The following is a 19,326-nucleotide window of genomic DNA, read 5'->3' as shown; positions in this document are numbered from 1 at the left end:
CCGCCAGGAATGTATTTTCCTGGTTTTACCGATAGCTCATGACAGTGTTGGAATTCATTGGATAACGTATAAGTACGTGTGTGTATGTGTGTCTATTTCATAGTGTGTGGTGTATATATATGTGAATATGGGAGTTAATTATTTCCGTAACACAGGTAAGATAAAGTAATGTTTTGTCATTTTATTGCATATGATGCATTAGTACTTTAGTATGTCACATTTTTATACCAAGAAATAGGTTTAAAAAAAAGCTTTTCACAGAGTTTGTTGATTACACTTTTCCTCTACTGATTTAGTTACAGTATGTACTTCTAGATCAAGTTTCCGGTATATTGTATCCGAAATCTAATATTATACATTTTTCGGTTTATAGTTCAGATAAAAAATATATATATGATCATATGTGTCGTAGGTATTACGTCCTTCGTTTACGTAATGTTAACAAACTTGTACTGTATATATTTTGTCTTAGGTTCAGGTGTATAGACATTACTATGTACTATTTTCAGTGTTTTTACAATTTGAAATACGCTGCAATAAGGCTAAATACAGGAGATCTGGTACTGTGTGTCTTTTTATGTATAAATGTAGGTATTACTTACTTTTCCGGATTACGCCAAATCCGTCTTTTATATCTAAACGTACCGTACGACTTCCGGTGAGATAACTCCTGTCCAACAAACATTGCGGTGTACATTGTATACATATGTGAAAATGTGTAGTGTGTTGGTTAACAGTGGTCTTTAGGGTGTTGACCTCTCGTATGTATTTTATGTATCGTCTTTTTCTTGCAAGATGTCTTCTCTCTCTCTCTCTGTTTTTGGTATGGTTAAAATAGATTTTCTATTAAGATACTGTAGATAACCTTTTGATCATATCAGCAAACTGTCGCGGCATTGGAAGAAAGCAAAGCGTACTGACATTCTTTCATACTTTAGATCAATGAAATGTAACATCATATGTTTACAAGACTCACATTTTACTGATGAAAAAGAAGATATAATTAGAAGTGAGTGGGGGCTTCAGTGTTTTTTCAATTCCTATCAATCTAACTCGAGGGGTGTTGCCATCTTATTTATAAACAACTTAACATTTAAAATACTTAAAGAGAGAAAAGGACCTAGTGGTATTTTTTTAGCTGTTGAAATTGGAATCGAAAATTTAACTAGAATTATGTCAGTGTGACACTAAAGCCGCTCACCACTTTAAATTTAATTGCTTCAGTAACACGTTGAGCATCAATATCTACTATAATACCTCAGATATGTGTTCTGTATTCTCCTAATTTAAAACCAGGTCATGTGATGATGTTGCCTTTGGAATTTCCAAAATCAATCACCTCTTAAATGATGCCTTAAAAACATTTCTCCCTCTCCTCTTTTTTCACCCTCTTTTGTGACGCATTGTTGTAACTTTCATTAATTAGCATCCTCCAATGATGTAAGAAGAGCATTTACGAGCAGAATGGCAATCGGTGAATGGCCAATAAAGATTTGGTGCATTTTGTGCTTGTGAAAGGAAGGATAATTAACAGTAGTGGGAAAACATGCATGGAGAAAAGAGATCGACATTGTACTCCTTCTATTTTTATTTATTTTTTATTCATATTAATAATAATTATTAATATATGTAGTGACTTTATTTACTGTCATTGAATATACAATTCATCACAAAATCTCACAAATGTTCTTGGAATATATCTGAATTGTATTTCTCATTGCGACTTTACCAACGTAAGAGTTATTACAACGGATTGGATAATATTTTGACAAAGCGCGAATTCTTGTTAAACAGCAGCGGCAGTTGTGTCATGTTCTGAAATTGTTACATTTTCATAAATAAATACACCAGAAATAGCATGCTGTGTTACAGAAATGTTTGATAAGCATACACAGTTCACATATCGTTTCGTCCGCGGTAGCAACGATGGTTTATTACCGTTATCAACCAAAGCACGATATTACGTTCCCGTTCGAAACATCAAAATAGAGGTTATACTTCATTACTCGTATGGTTTATAAGTATATATATATAATTCTTCCTTGTACATTGTACTTACAAATATGAAAAGCTTGACCGTTTAGACAGCGTCAATGCTTGACGGTCTTCTCGAATCAGAGTCACGAAAACAAACACTCTCAAACCCAGTGCACGAATTTCACCACCACAACACTCGTAGAATGCACCAGAGATAAACATTTTGTTTTCAGCAATTATTTAAAGTATGGATTATTATTTGGAGAAGAGTATCAGAAGACTTCATGTAATCCACAGGTGAGTGTCAGAGATTCTACTTTCTATTTAGAATAACGAAACTATATAGCGGAAGCATGCAAGACTGAATTATGCGCACGCACCCCGAGCGGAAGAGGGTCCGTCATTTCGTTCTCTGGACAGAATTAATAAGCCACTCGGATCTCGCCAAGAGTGGCTAAAAAATGACACTCATTAACTTATATGGTCCAAATGAGGATATTCCTGTATTTCATAATCTTGTATCTGAAACCATTGAAGACTTCAATAATAAATATGTTATCATCTGTGGCGATTTTAACTTAGTTCTAGATCCCATTATAGATTATGATAACAGTTACAAACATATTAATAACCCTAAGGCCAGGGATAAAATTCTGGAAATCATTGACAATTTCTCTTTAATTGATATTTTTAGGGAACATCATGAGAACTTAAAAAGGTACACCTGGAGGAAAAGTAATCCAAAAGAACAGTCACGATTGTTTTCTTGTGACTGAAAACTTACTTTCAAGTACTATACAATCAAATATAGAAGCAGGATACAGATCAGACCACTCTTTTCCTTCGATTTTTCTAAAACTCACTGAATATAAAACAGGAAAAATTATTTGGAAATTCAACAATAGCCTATTACATGATCTAAAGTATCTTAATCTAGTGAAGGAATGCATTTTGGATTTAAAAAGTATATTTTGTCTCCCTGTTTATAACTTGCTAACTTATCAAACATACCAGATGCAGACCTTCAGTTTACTATTGATGATCCACTTTTTCTAGAGACCTTACTTACACACATTAGAGGTAAAATAATTTCTTACTCAGCCCACGCAAAGAAACAACAAAACTTGAATGAAAATAATCTAAGAATAGCAATTCAAAACTTGAGGAACAGGATGATATTAATGTAGTCCAATTAGACTTTAAAAAGAAAGAATTAGAAAAAATCAGAGAACATAAAATCAAAGGTAGCATAATAAGATCAGGAGCTAAATGGGTCGAAGAAGGTGAGAAGCCAACAAACTATTTTTTCAACTTAGAAAATAGATATTTTACCTCTAAAATAATTCCTAAACTGCAATTAGATGACGGTAATATAATTACAAAACAAGAAGAAATCTTAAATGAAGTTCGCATTTTTTTATGAAAAAGCTCTATAGTAATGAGAGTGAAATAGAAGATTTACATTTGAATGAATTAATTATTGTTTGTAAACTTCGTAGACAAGATGCAGAAAGATTAGAGGGTCCTAGAACACTGGAAGAAGCAGGTCAAACTTTAAAAAACATGAAAAATAACAAAAGTCCTAGCATAGATGGTTTTACAGCTGAGGTTTTTTTTAACGTTTTTGGAAATATTTGGGCAATTTTGTGGTAAGATCTATTAATTCAGGCTATTAAAGGGTGAACTGTCTATTTCTCAACGACGCGGAATTGTAACTTGCATACCAAAGGGAGATAAACCAGTCACTTCATAAAAAACTGGAGACCAATAACACTACTCACTGTTATATATATAAAAAAAAGCTTCTGGAACAATTACACACAGAATAAAAACAGTCTTAGGCAACATTATAGATAAGGTTCAGACAGGATTTCTCGCGGGGCGTTATATTGGGGAAAACACACGATTAGTTTATGACTTAATGCAATTTAGTGAAGAAATATATCCCTGGCATGCTATTGATGATAGATTTTGAAAAGGCCTTTGACTCGGTTTCGTGGGGTTTCATTGAAAAAGTTTTACAATTTTTTGGTTTTGGAATAAGTATACGAAATTCGATTAATTAAGGTATTTCATAAAAAGGTCAGTGCTGCAATCATTCAGGGGAGAAACCTGTCATCATATTTCAATGTAGATATCCCCATATGTTTGTATCCTCTGTGCAGAAATCTTAGCTCTTCGATTGCGAAATAATAAGAACATAAAAGGTATTCAAGTTAACATTTGTCCAATTCTACTCCCACAATATACAGATGGCTTTAGATGGCTCTGAAAGATCTATTAAAGAATCTGTTAATGAATTAAATTCCTATGCTACAATATCTGGTCTAAACATTAATGTATTCAAAACACATGTAGTCTGGATTGGTAGTAAAAAAAATAGTGATGACACCTTCCTCACAGAACTTAACTTGCAATGGGGCAGACACAAATTCACACTTTTAGGGATTGAGTTTCATGTTGACTTGCACGAGATACCAAAAATGAATTTCAACAAAAAATTGATAAAATTGAAGTCATTGATAAAAAAGAAGAAATTTAACTCCAATTGGTAAAATCCATATTATTAAATCACTTCTCGTTTCACAATTCAACCATCTATTTATGCACTGCCAAATTCTGATGAACTTTTTCTTTCCAAACTTAATTATATTTCTTTTGAATTTTTGTGGAACAGCAAAACAGACAAAGTCAAAAGAGAAGTTATTATCCAAGAATACCTTAAAGGTGGTTTAAAAATGATTAATTTAAAAGCATTTATAGATTCATTAAAATTATCTTGGATCAGAAGGCTTTTTCATACCATAGCCAAATGGCAAGCTATTTTAAAAAGTTACGTTAACATAGATCTACTAGCCAACTGTGGCAATGATTTTGTGCAAAAATGTCTAAAAGAGTGTAGAAATTCTTTTACCAATGAACATTGAATTATTCCTGAAAAACAGAAAAGGCTCGAAAGATTTCTATAATATGTAATACTGTACCAACAGGTTAAAAGAAGTGGAACAAAGTCTTCGACTTGAATGATTCAACATGGGCTCAAATATACAAGATTCCCTTCAGTGTTACAAAAAAACAAAAACTCTTTAAAACACATCTAGTTGTTTCTCCTCTCTGTACTGTATGTAACTCTGAAAATGAAACTATTATACATGTCCTGTGGGAATGTCAAGAAGTCCAGACTTCACTAGATAGTCTAATAGTTATACTAGATGCTCTTTTCATCCCATTTAATAACAATAAACAATCCTATATGTTTGGATTTTTATCTCAAAATTTCAATAACTGCAAAATTGATAAAGAAATTCTCCTTGATATAAAACAGAACTTTTACAAAGTGCGATGCTTTCACAACTCCCTCAACATCAATGGACTTATTAATGCATTAAAACATTTTATGACTTGCAAAACTTTATTTAACTAACAGCAATGGGGAAGCTGCCAGGAAAAAAAAGGAAAAAGATTGGAAAAGATGGGGAAAATTTACCGAGCTGTTATTTTATAGTCTAGCTCTCGTCTCTTCAATGCCGTTAAAGTGTTTGCTGATTTCTCTAAAAATTAATCAGCTGTTAATATTTACTGCTTCAATCTTGCTAATAAATTGAAATTTAGATAGGAAATAGTGCCATCTCTCTCTCCTCCCTCTACAGGCAAAATGGGTGTATGGTCTAATGATGAATGTCAGTCACGCAAAGGCTGTGTAATAGGTTTATATATATGACGTGTAGTGAGTAGGGTAGTATGAAATCTGTAAGATGAGTGTTCTGTACAATTACCCATCTTTACCTGTCATAATTTACAGACTTATATCTCATTATTAGTCATGCGTATGTGTTTGAAAATCTGAATAAAATTCTAAGTTACAAAAAAAAAAAGATGTCTTATCCAGCTGGATTAAGTTAGCTAAAAAGGTTGAACATTTGTGATATAAAAAGGAAGGTATTTTCAAAATACTTATCTGGTGCAATAATTCAGAAAAGAGGATTTTTTTTAACAGGGAATGGTTTAGAAAAGGAGTAATGATAATTTATGACTTAGCTAAAGGAAATGGTAATGATTTGTTTTACAATTCCAAAACAATTCATTAATACAGATTTTCTTTCATACCAGGGTATCATTAAATCTATAAACAAAAATCATATCACAGGAAGATATTCTTAATATGAATATATACTATCCTTATATACCTATTAAATTGTAACTATTTTTTAAATGGAAGAAAAAAGATGAGTGAACATATTTTATTTTAATGAACAAATATGGAAAACAATTACACCATTCCCTTCAAAGTTACCCGAAATACAAATTGCATTGGCTTCAGTTTAGAATTAATAATCATATCAAAACTACTAGTTCATATTTATTCAAAACAGGCCTTGTTGATTATCCTTATAGTTTTTATTGTTAAACTGAAAATGAAACAATAGTCCATGCATTATGGGAATGTGAAAAAAGTACAAATATTCTTAGCAGATTTCGAATGTATTAGATTTGCTATTAAACACCTTTGCTTTTTATAAAGAATTGTTTAACTTGGATCTCTTTAAGGGAAAACCAATGTAGATAATCTAATAATTCTAATGATAAAGCTTTATATATATATATTAGGCTAGATGTCTGCAGACTCACCTATCATTTCCAGCTCTAAAACAAATAAGTTAAGGAAATATATGATACTCAAAATATATTGCTACAGGTAAAGGTGATACTTATCTGAATAAATTTAATAATGAATGGAAAACCCGGAATAGATTATTGCATACTACATAGTAAACAATTACTCATAACATAAAATAGTATATTGTTGTAATCCCTGGTAATAATCCTTCCGTCCTACGTCTTAATTGTCTACTACCGTCGTTTTGCTAAGAAAAGGTACATCAAATTCAATTCAATGCTAAAACGTTCATTTCAAAATAACATTTTTCGGTTTTGTTTTTGTTTTATAATCATATACTATAGGTGATTTTCCTTTTGTTTGTGTTGTTGATGTATTAGAAAACAATATCAATATCGATAAGGTAATAAAGGCAAATCAATATCTGCTCCCAAGAGAAGATAACTCTGCAATACGCAAAGACGGAATAAGAGTGTAATAAAAAAAAAAAAAAATTGAGACAAAACGGCAAAATCAAGATGGCCGTCAGGCAGGCATCTTGGATTTTGAGAGTTTCAGTTTGTTTTTGCTATTTCTCAAGATGGAAACAATGACCTCACTTTGAAAGGAAATACTCAAATAGAGCTGTATGATATTTTTATAGAAAGTTACCACTACTGCATTTACTGTTGACAAGACTTTTCATCCAACAGATAAGAGAAAAGAGGAAAAAGAAAGAGAAAATTGTCAAAAATACATATAACTTAGGAAGATCTTACGATGTTGGGTGGCAAGATCCAGCTTGGATCTCTTGTATGCTTCAAATTATACATAAATGCCATCAGGTGTTGAGATACTGGTCATAGTGAACTATCCAGTTATGAGTCCTGTAGAATATTAACACAATCCATATTGAATAACAGAATAAACAGTTTACCTCAGTTCTTTGTAATTCATTAAATGTTTTGTGATATACAAACGGTAACCAGTAGTGGGTGCCTATAACAGAATGCTATGTAAACGATCTAAGTACACGACGGGAGCTAGGAATAGTCATCTATGGTAATGGTCGGTATGATAAAGCTGGGTCGTTGATCATGAATCGCCGTCTCATTTTCTAAATTCCTGAAATAGAAATAACGATAAGATGAGCAAAATATAGTGCAAAATAGAAATGGATCTAGGATTCCTGGAAAGTGGCCAGTTGGCAAACATAATTATATATGACTGGTTGGTTGTATATAGTTAAACTTCCTATCAACAGCTAATGTCATTTAAGGGCATGCCTCCATGTGTATTTTGTACGAGTGCATCTGTGTATGTATGAGGGTATGTTGGTGTAACTGCCTCCTTGTGATAGCGCGGATCTGATGCCGATCAATACTACTTCTTCAATGAAATTCCATGCCAAAGGCACAAATCACAGCATTCCGCCAGGTCAAAACTAGTTTTTGCTATTACCCAAAATGATTAACATAAAGCTTGGATTAACAACCATTTTTTAGGACTTTGGTATGTCCCAGCATTGCGATAGAGCCTATTGCCTACCTGAAATTGTCGAACGTTCAACAGCAAAGCCAAAAGTGAGGTATTGTCAAGCCAGGCAAAACGAAAGTTACTTAGAAGTAAAGAGAAATAAGAAGACCCCAAATATTGCAATTGGTGAAGCTGATTTGTTTTCGTCGCTTGTGTGTCCCCAAGTAGAGGGCACAACAGCAAATCTCTAATTCTGCAGGGGGTTTAAACATTAGTGGCCGCTTACATTGGGTGACAGGAATTGTATTCTTTTCGCAATCCCTACTTTCAAGGGTTGAATTTTACTTCAGGAATTACATTTCTTTCTGGAACGAAGTTTAGGATCGGGCTATCTGTCAAACTCTTGTCACTGTATCTCAAAGTTTCACTTTATGATGCAATTTAAATCCAACCTTGTTCACAGTTTTTAAAACTTTTGAAATACAATCTTGGTCGAATAACCTTAATATTTTCCTCGCCCATTTGTTTTTCCCTTTGTCGTTCTCAATAAGTTTCTTCCAGTTATGAATTCATCAACAAATATCCACCCGTACTATTGACTATATACGTAGTTTATATACCGGTACTATTATCTATATATATATAGTCTATATACCGGTTCTACTAACTGTATATGTAGTCTATATACCGATACTACTAACTGCATATGTAGTCTATATACCGGTACTACTATATGTATATGTAGTCTATATACCGGTAGTACTGACTATATATGTATTCTATATACCGGTACTACTAACTATATATGTAGTCGATATACCAGTACTACTGACTATATATGTATTCTATATACCTGTCCTACTAACTATATATGTATTCTATATACCGGTACTACTGACTATATATGTAGTCTATATAGCGGTACTACGTACTACTATATGTATATGTAGTCTATATACCGGTGGTACTGACTATATATGTATTCTATATACCGGTACTACTGACTATATATGTAGTCTATATAGCGGTACTACGTACTACTATATGTATATGTAGTCTATATACCGGTGGTACTGACTATATATGTATTCTATATACCGGTACTATTAACTATATATTTAGTCTATATACCGGTAGTACTGACTATATATGTATTCTATATCCCGGTACTACTCACTATATATGTATTCTATATACCGGTACTACTCACTAGATATGTATTCTATATCCCGGTACTACTCACTATATATGTATTCTATATACCGGTACTACTCACTATATATCTATTCTATATACCGGTACTACTCACTATATATGTATTCTATATACCGGTACTACTGACTATATATGTAGTCTATATACCGGTACTACTAACTGTATATGTAGTCTATATACCGACTATATATGTATTCTATATACCGGTACTACTAACTGTATATGTAGTCTATATACCGACTATATATGTATTCTATATACCGGTACTACTAACTGTATATGTAGTCTATATACCGACTATATATGTATTCTATATACCGGTACTACTAACTACATATGTAGTCTATATACCAGTACTACTGACTATATATGTATTCTATATACCTGTACTACTAACTATATATGTATTCTATATACCGGTACTACTAACTATAGATGTATTCTATATACCGGTACTATTAACTATATATTTAGTCTATATACCGGTACTACTGACTATATATGTATTCTATATGTAGTCTATATACCGGTACTACTGACTATATATGTATTCTATATGTAGTCTATATACCGGTACTACTGACTATATATGTAGTCTATATACCGGTACTACTAACTATATATGTAGGCTATATACCAGTACTACTGACTATATATGTATTCTATATCCCGGTACTACTAACTATATATGTATTCTATATACCGGTACTACTAACTATATATGTAGGCTATATACCAGTACTACTGACTATATATGTATTCTATATACCGGTACTACTAACTATATATGTAGTCTATATACCAGTACTACTGACTATATATGTATTCTATATACCGGTACTACTAACTATATATGTATTCTATATACCGGTACTACTGACTATATATGTAGTCTATATACCGGTACTACTAACTATATATGTATTCTATATACCGGTACTACTGACTATATATGTAGTCTATATACCGGTACTACTAACTATATATGTATTCTATATACCGGTACTACTGACTATATATGTATTCTATATACCGGTACTACTAACTATATATGTATTCTATATACCGGTACTACTGACTATATATGTAGTCTATATACCAGTACTACTGACTATATAAGTAGTCTATATACCGGTACTACTAACTGTATATGTATTCTATATACCGGTAGTACTGACTATATATGTATTCTATATACCGGTACTATTAACTATATATTTAGTCTATATACCGGTAGTACTGACTATATATGTATTCTATATACCGGTACTACTAACTATAGATGTATTCTATATACCGGTACTATTAACTATATATATAGTCAGTAGTACCGGTATATAGACTACATATATAGTGAGTAGTATCGGTATATAGACTACATATACAGTTAGTACTACTGACTATATATGTATTCTATATACCGGTACTACTAACTGTATATGTAGTCTATATACCGGTAATATTAACTATATATGTAGTCTATATACCGGTAGTATTAACTATATATGTAGTCTATATACCGGTACTACTGACTATATATGTATTCTATATACTGGTAGTATTAACTATATATGTAGTCTATATACCGGTAGTATTAACTATATATGTAGTCTATATACCGGTACTACTGACTATATATGTATTCTATATACTGGTAGTATTAACTATATATGTAGTCTATATACCGGTAGTATTAACTATATATGTAGTCTATATACCGGTACTACTGACTATATATGTATTCTATATACTGGTAGTACTGACTATATATGTAGTCTATATACCGGTAGTATTAACTATATATGTAGTCTATATACCGGTACTACTGACTATATATGTATTCTATATACCGGTACTACTGACTATATATGTAGTCTATATAGCGGTACTACTAGTTTATATACCGGTACTATTAACTGTATATGTAGTCTATATACCGGTTCTACTAACTGTATATGTAGTATATATACCGGTACTATTAACTGTATATGTAGTCTATATATCGAAACTACTGACTATATATGTAGTCTATATACCGATACTACTCACTATATATGTAGTCTATATACCGGTACTACTAACTGTATATGTAGTCTATATACCGGTACTACTCACTATATATTTAGTCTATATACCGGTACTACTGACTATATATTTAGTCTATATACCGATACTACTCACTATATATGTAGTCTATATACCGGTACTACTCACTATATATTAAGTATAATATCGGTATTTCTAACTGAACATACAGAATACATACCGACGCGTCTAGCTATATATGTCCTAATGTGCAGATTCTGTTGTAATTATCCTATTGTTCAAATAGAAAATTTTGCAGTTGACGATTGTTTAAATGTGATTTCAGGTAGGAAGTTGTATTACATTTGACAATAAAGAGTTGTTTTTTCGAAAATTTATATATATATAGAATATATTGTGTATAATTCGCATGGATATAACTTCAATATATGTATACTTCCTGTAGAACTGAATCATATTATATACATCAAAATATATTTTATTTAAAACAGATTTACAAATATCAGTTTACCATTCGGGTTTTTGGTGGGTTTTTTATGTTGATGTACCATTTTTGAAATAAAATGATATATTGATTCTAACAATAAGCTTGTATACTAACGTTTCTGGATTCTGTTCCTCGTGCAGTTCCTGTATCAGTTCCATCCTCTCTGACTCCTCCGCGTCCTCGTCCTCGTCACTAGGGAGAATCTGAGTCAGGCTCGTTATAGTACCACCTTCCTCAATGGCGGACAACAGCGGCGCACGCGACACCGCTTTCCCTGCCATAGCTTTCTCAATAATCTGTGCGTTTCTTCGATGGGCAGAGACTGTCTCATCTACGTCACACCCATCGGTCACGTTTTCTACGGTAAATCTAAGAGATGAAATTTTCAAAAATGAAATTATATAAGGTGAATTTTAAATATAACATTTTTTTAGGCAACGTATTAATTAATATGTTTGATTGAAACACTGTTCTTATGTTTATTTTCGCGATAAGAAGCTTACTCAAATTTAGTACATTAATACATACATTTATTTCCATATATAGCAATTTTGAAACTGGAAATTGAACACATTTTCTTCAATGTTAACTCCGTGCCAAATAATACCTTTATCAATCTATCTATCTACTTAAAACAATACCTGTATTAATCTATCTATCTACTTAAAATAATACCTGTATTAATCTTATCTATCTACTTAAAATAGTACCTGTATTAATCTATCTATCTACATAATATAATAATACCTGTATTAATCTATCTATCTACTTAAAATAATACCTGTATCAATCTATCTATCTACTTAAAATAATAATACCTGTTTTAATCAATCTTTCTACTTAAAAAAATAAAAGCTGTATTCATATATCCATAAACTTAACATAATAAAAATTTATTAATCTATCTATAAACCTTATATAATAAAAGCTGTATTAATCTATTTATAAACTTAACATAATAAAAGCTTATTAATCTATCTATAAACCTTATATAATAAAAGCTTATAAATAGATTAATAAGCTTTTATTATATAAGGTTTATTAATCTATCTATAAACCTTATAAAATAAAAGCTGTATTAATCTATCTATAAACTTAACATAATAAAAGCTTATTAATCTATCTATAAACCTTATATAATAAAAGCTTATTAATCTATTTATAAACTTAACATAATAAAAGCTTATTAATCTATCTATAAACTTAACATAATAAAAGCTGTATTAATCTATCTATAAACTTAACATAATAAAAGCTGTATTAATCTATCTATAAACTTAATATAATAAAAGCTGTATTAATCTATCTATAAACTTTACATTATAAAAGCTGTATTAATCTATCTATAAACTTAACCTAATAAAAACTTATTAATCTATCTATAAACGTTATATAATAAAAGCTGTATTAATCTATCTATAAACCTTATATAATTAAAGCTGTATTAATCTATCTATAAACCTTATATAATTAAAGCTTTATAATTCATCTATAAACCTTATATAATTAAAGCTTTATAATTCATCTATAAACCTTATATAATAAAAGCTGTATTAATCTATCTATAAACTTAACATAATAAAAGCTGTATTAATCTACTTATAAACTTAACATAATAAAAGCTTATTAATTTATCTATAAACCTTATATAATAAAAGCTGTATTAATCTATTTATAAACATAACATTATAAAAGCTTATTTATATATTCAAAAACTTAACGTAATAAAAGCTTATTAATCTATCTATAAACTTTCCATTTGTATAGTAATTCAAGGCACAAACTTGCTGGGTGTTTATGTTAATTTGTTTTCATATGCTGCCACAGAATAACCATTGAATAGGAATTCTTGAAAGAGCAATACCGGTAAGCAGTTTTATGTAAAAGTATTTTTTGCGATTTTACTCGTCAAGCTGATAAACCGCAAGGTTTAAGGTAATAAAGAATGAATGAATGAGCTATTGGAGGCGTTGCAATTTTCGAGTTAATGCTTCTGAATAAGGCTAATGATTGACATACACCGCCGCACTTATCCCACTCTTATCCCATTATTATCCCGCTCTTATCCCGCACTTATCCCGCTCTTATCCCACTCTTATCCCACTATTATCCCGCTCTTATCCCACTCTTATCCCGCTCTTATCCCACTCTTATCCCACTATTATCACGCTCTTATCCCACTCTTATCCCACTCTTATCCCGCTCTTATCCCTCTCTTATCCCACTCTTATCCCGCTCTTATCCTGCTCTTATCCCACTCTTAACCCACTCTTATCCCACTCTTATCCCACTCTTATCCCACTCTTATCCCGCTCTTATCCCACTCTTATCCCACTCTTATCCCACTCTTATCCCACTCTTATCCCACTCTTATCCCACTCTTATCCCACTCTTATCCCACTCTTATCCCACTCTTATCCCACTCTTATCCCACTCTTATCCCACTCTTATCCCACTCTTATCCCACTCTTATCCCACTCTTATCCCACTCTTATCCCACTCTTATCCCACTCTTATCCCACTCTTATCCCACTCTTATCCCACTCTTATCCCACTCTTATCCCACTCTTATCCCACTCTTATCCCACTCTTATCCCACTCTTATCCCACTCTTATCCCACTCTTATCCCACTCTTATCCCACTCTTATCCCACTCTTATCCCACTCTTATCCCACTCTTATCCCACTCTTATCCCACTCTTATCCCACTCTTATCCCACTCTTATCCCACTCTTATCCCACTCTTATCCCACTCTTATCCCACTCTTATCCCACTCTTATCCCACTCTTATCCCACTCTTATCCCACTCTTATCCCACTCTTATCCCACTCTTATCCCACTCTTATCCCACTCTTATCCCACTCTTATCCCACTCTTATCCCACTCTTATCCCACTCTTATCCCACTCTTATCCCACTCTTATCCCACTCTTATCCCACTCTTATCCCACTCTTATCCCACTCTTATCCCACTCTTATCCCACTCTTATCCCACTCTTATCCCACTCTTATCCCACTCTTATCCCACTCTTATCCCACTCTTATCCCACTCTTATCCCACTCTTATCCCACTCTTATCCCACTCTTATCCCACTCTTATCCCACTCTTATCCCACTCTTATCCCACTCTTATCCCACTCTTATCCCACTCTTATCCCACTCTTATCCCACTCTTATCCCACTCTTATCCCACTCTTATCCCACTCTTATCCCACTCTTATCCCACTCTTATCCCACTCTTATCCCACTCTTATCCCACTCTTATCCCACTCTTATCCCACTCTTATCCCACTCTTATCCCACTCTTATCCCACTCTTATCCCACTCTTATCCCACTCTTATCCCACTCTTATCCCACTCTTATCCCACTCTTATCCCACTCTTATCCCACTCTTATCCCACTCTTATCCCACTCTTATCCCACTCTTATCCCACTCTTATCCCACTCTTATCCCACTCTTATCCCACTCTTATCCCACTCTTATCCCACTCTTATCCCACTCTTATCCCACTCTTATCCCACTCTTATCCCACTCTTATCCCACTCTTATCCCACTCTTATCCCACTCTTATCCCTCTCTTATCCCACTTTTATCCCACTCTTATCCCGCTATTTTCCTTTTTATATATGTTTGAAATAAATAAGCTATACATTTTGCCACGTCATATAAAACCTGTATAGCCTATCTGTAGGAGAATGGAGTTTTCTCCCTCCCTTCACAGGTGTGACTCCCGTTTTAGCCGGGAAAGATCATTAAAATGCGTCGTCGGTAATTGTGACGTCATCAAATGTGTTTGTGACTGAAATAATAGTATGCGAGAAAAAGAATCATCCCCTATCCTGAGGGTGTAACAGAGAAATCTCCTACCTTCGGGTGATTTTTTTTGGTTGCTTGACCCTCGGCAGAGCCTCGGGTTAGACAACTAAAAAACATCACCCCTCGGGATGGAGATTTCTCTGTCACACCCTCAGAATAGGGGAGATTCTATTAATCATTCGTTACTCCTCCAGGTTTACTCCCATTACAATATTATTCGTTTCCCATCTTGTATGACTCCCCACAACCACGACAGTATAATTCGTCTCCCCTCTAGATTTACTCCCCACAGCTGTAACGTATTAATTGGTTTCCTTTCTGACCTTGTCCCCACAATGACGACGTTTTCTCCAAACCTTCACAGGTGTGTCTCCCGTTTTAGCCTGGAAATATCAGCTTGTCACCCCCCAGGGGGAGATAGCTTCGTGCCGATCAGCACGTGTTTAATTGTGTCGTCATTAAAATCCCTTTCAGGCCTTGTCCCGAAAATGACGACGTTATCATTCCGTAACCCTCCGGGATCATTCGTCTGCCCTCTAGGTTTACTACCTATAACTATAAATTCATTATTGGTTCCCCTACCAGTTTTTCTCCACTAGTTCTACTCTCGTCAACAATGACGTTTTACTTCTTTATTACCCTTCTGACCTGTAACGCCATAACCGTGACGTTGTCGTTCGTTTCTCTCTCTCTTTCTCTCTCCTAGCCTATCGCCCACCACCGTGACGTGTTAGTAATTACCCTTCGAGGTCCCTCGCCCGCCTCTGTGAACGAATACGTGACCGATGTAGGCCACGAGGAGGCTGGTCAGGATCGTTCATGAAGTAAGTTAGTGGGTCAAACTGGACGGTACGGCGACTAGTAAAGGACATGAGAGCATGCAAATTCAACAAAAAAATCACTGATACACAAACATAGACATCCTCGTATGACGTGGTACCTCACTATCTCCGATCTCTTATTTTAACGAATGCCTCAGATGCCACATGCTTTTTCAATCACCTATAGCTAGCTTTCCCTTAATGACCATTTTCTATACAGTAAGTCTATATAGCTATGACCAGAAGGCGCTACCCTACCGATAATTACACCGGAAATTTATATCAGAAGGATCTAGATCTACCAATGATTACTGCGGAAACTTACACCAGAACGATCTAGATCTAACAAAAATTACACCGGAAACTTATACCAGAAGGAACTAGATCTACCAATAATTACACCGGAAACATACACCAGAAGGATCTAGATCTACCAATAATTACACAGGAAATAGACGCCAGAAGGATCTAGATCTCCCAATAATTACACCGGAAACTTACACCAAAAGGATCTAGATCTACCAATAATTACACCGGAAACATACACAAGAAAGATCTAGATCTACCAATAATTACACAGGAAACAGACGCCAGAAGGATCTAGATCTACCGATAATTACACCGGAAACATACACCAGAAGGATCCAGATCTACCAATAATTACACAGGAAACAGACGCCAGAAGGAGCTAGATCTGCCAATAATTACACGGGAAACTTACACCAGAAGGATCTAGATCTACCAATAACTGCACCGGAAACAGACGCCAAAGGATCTAGATCTATCAATAATTAAACCGGAATCTTACACCAGAAGGACCTAGATCTACCAATAATTACACCGGAAACAGACGCCAGAAGGATCTAGATCTACCAATAATTAAACCGGAAACAGACGCCAGAAGGATCTAGATCTACCAATAATTACACCGGAAACAGACGCCAAAAGGATCTAGTTCTACCAATATTTACACCAGAAACTTACACCAGAAATATCTAGATCTACCAATAATTACACCGGAAATAGACGCCAAAAGGATCTAGATCTAACAATAATTGCACCGGAAACTTACACCAGAAGGATCTAGATCTACCAATAATTACATCGGAAACAGACGCCAAAAGGATCTAGTTCTACCAATAATTACACCAGAAACTTACACCAGAAGGATCTAGATCTACCAATAATTACATCGGAAACAGACGCCAAAAGGATCTAGATCTACCAATAATTACACCGGAAACAGACGCCAGAAGGATCTAGATCTACCAATAATTACACCGAAAACATACACCAGAAGGATCTAGATCTTACAATAATTACACCGGAAACAGACGCCAAAATGATCTAGTTCTACCAATAATTACACTAGAAACTTAGACCAGAAGGATCTAGATCTACCAATAATTACACCGGAAACTAATTCCCCGAAAATTCTAGATCTACCAATAATTACACAGGAAACTTACACCAGAAGGATCTAGATCTACCAATAATTACACCGGAAATAGACGCCAAAAGGATCTAGATCTACCAATAATTACACCGAAAACATACGCCAGAAGGATCTAGATCTAACAATAATTACACCGGAAACAGACGCCAAAATGATCTAGTTCTACCAATAATTACACTAGAAACTTACACCAGAAGGATCTAGATCTACCAATAATTACACCGGAAACTAATTCCCCGAAAATTCTAGATCTACCAATAATAACACAGGAAACTTACACCAGAAGGATCTAGATCTACCAATAATTACACCGGAAATAGACGCATAAAAGGATCTAGATCTAACAATAATTGCACCGGAAACTTACACCAGAAGGATCTAGATCTACCAATAATTACACCGGAAACAGACGCCAAAAGGATCTAGTTCTACCAATAACTACACCAGAAACTTACACCAGAAGGATCTAGATCTACCAATAATTACACCGGAAATAGACGCCAAAAGGAACTAGATCTACCAATAATTACACCGGAAACAGACGCCAGAAGGATCTAGATCTACGAATAATTGCACCGGAAACTTACACCAGAAGGATCTAGATCTAACAATAATTACACCGGAAACAGACGCCAAAAGGATCTAGTTCTACCAATAACTACACCAGAAACTTACACCAGAAGGATCTAGATCTACCAATAATTACACCGGAAATAGACGCCAAAAGGAACTAGATCTACCAATAATTACACCGGAAACAGACGCCAGAAGGATCTAGATCTACGAATAATTACACCGGAAACTTACACCAGAAGGATCTAGATCTAACAATAATTACACCGGAAACAGACGCCAAAAGGATCTAGTTCTACCAATAATTACACCAGAAACTTACACCAGAAGGATCTAGATCTACCAATAATTACACCGGAAACTAATATCCGAAAATTCTAGATCTACCAATAATTACACCGGAAATAGACGCCAAAAGGATATAGATCTACCAATAATTACACCGGAAACAGACGCCAGAAGGATCTAGATCTATCAATAATTACACCGGAAACTAATTCCCGAAAATTGTAGATCTACCAATAATTACACCGGAAACTTACACCAGAAGGATCTACACTTTCTTAAGATTTCTTAATAGAATCGCTACGATTTATTGGAAGTTCCTGAGAAACTTGTGAATGACGACAGCTTGTTTGTGAATGCACGATAATTGTAAGTATATACACAGTAAGTATATACACAGTAAGTATATATATACACAGGAAGTATATACACAGTAAGTTTATACAGAGTAAGTATATACACAGTAAGTATATACACAGTAGGTATACACAGTAAGTATACACACAGTAAGTATACACACGGTAAGTATATATACAGTAAGTATATACACAGTAAGTATATACACAGTAAGTATA

The 19,326-nt window shown here is 33.9% G+C and overlaps 1 protein-coding gene across 2 annotated transcripts in view; it reads right to left on the bottom strand.

The window, feature by feature from the left end:
* Positions 1-2,348: 2,348 nt before the first annotated feature.
* The window catches only part of LOC110441321, a 24,020-nt gene continuing 7,042 nt past the window's right edge, over positions 2,349-19,326 (bottom strand). Inside the window, exons 3-5 of one of the 2 annotated variants that reach the window (XM_021484433.1) lie at positions 16,358-16,474; positions 11,913-12,167; positions 2,349-7,699 (exon numbers count right to left, since the gene is read on the bottom strand). In XM_021484433.1, the coding sequence (XP_021340108.1) occupies positions 7,618-7,699; positions 11,913-12,167; positions 16,358-16,474 (454 nt within the window). In that variant the 3' untranslated portion in view covers positions 2,349-7,617. The remainder of the gene's footprint in view (positions 7,700-11,912; positions 12,168-16,357; positions 16,475-19,326) is intronic. The other variant, XM_021484434.1, reaches the window with a different exon arrangement.

This window comes from Mizuhopecten yessoensis, unplaced genomic scaffold (genome assembly GCF_002113885.1).
Source record: "Mizuhopecten yessoensis strain PY_sf001 unplaced genomic scaffold, ASM211388v2 scaffold715863, whole genome shotgun sequence".
In the NCBI taxonomy this organism is placed as follows: Eukaryota; Metazoa; Mollusca; class Bivalvia; order Pectinida; family Pectinidae; genus Mizuhopecten; species Mizuhopecten yessoensis.
The sequence above is the reverse complement of the archived record's forward strand: the minus strand, read 5'-3'. Positions and strand labels throughout refer to the sequence as shown.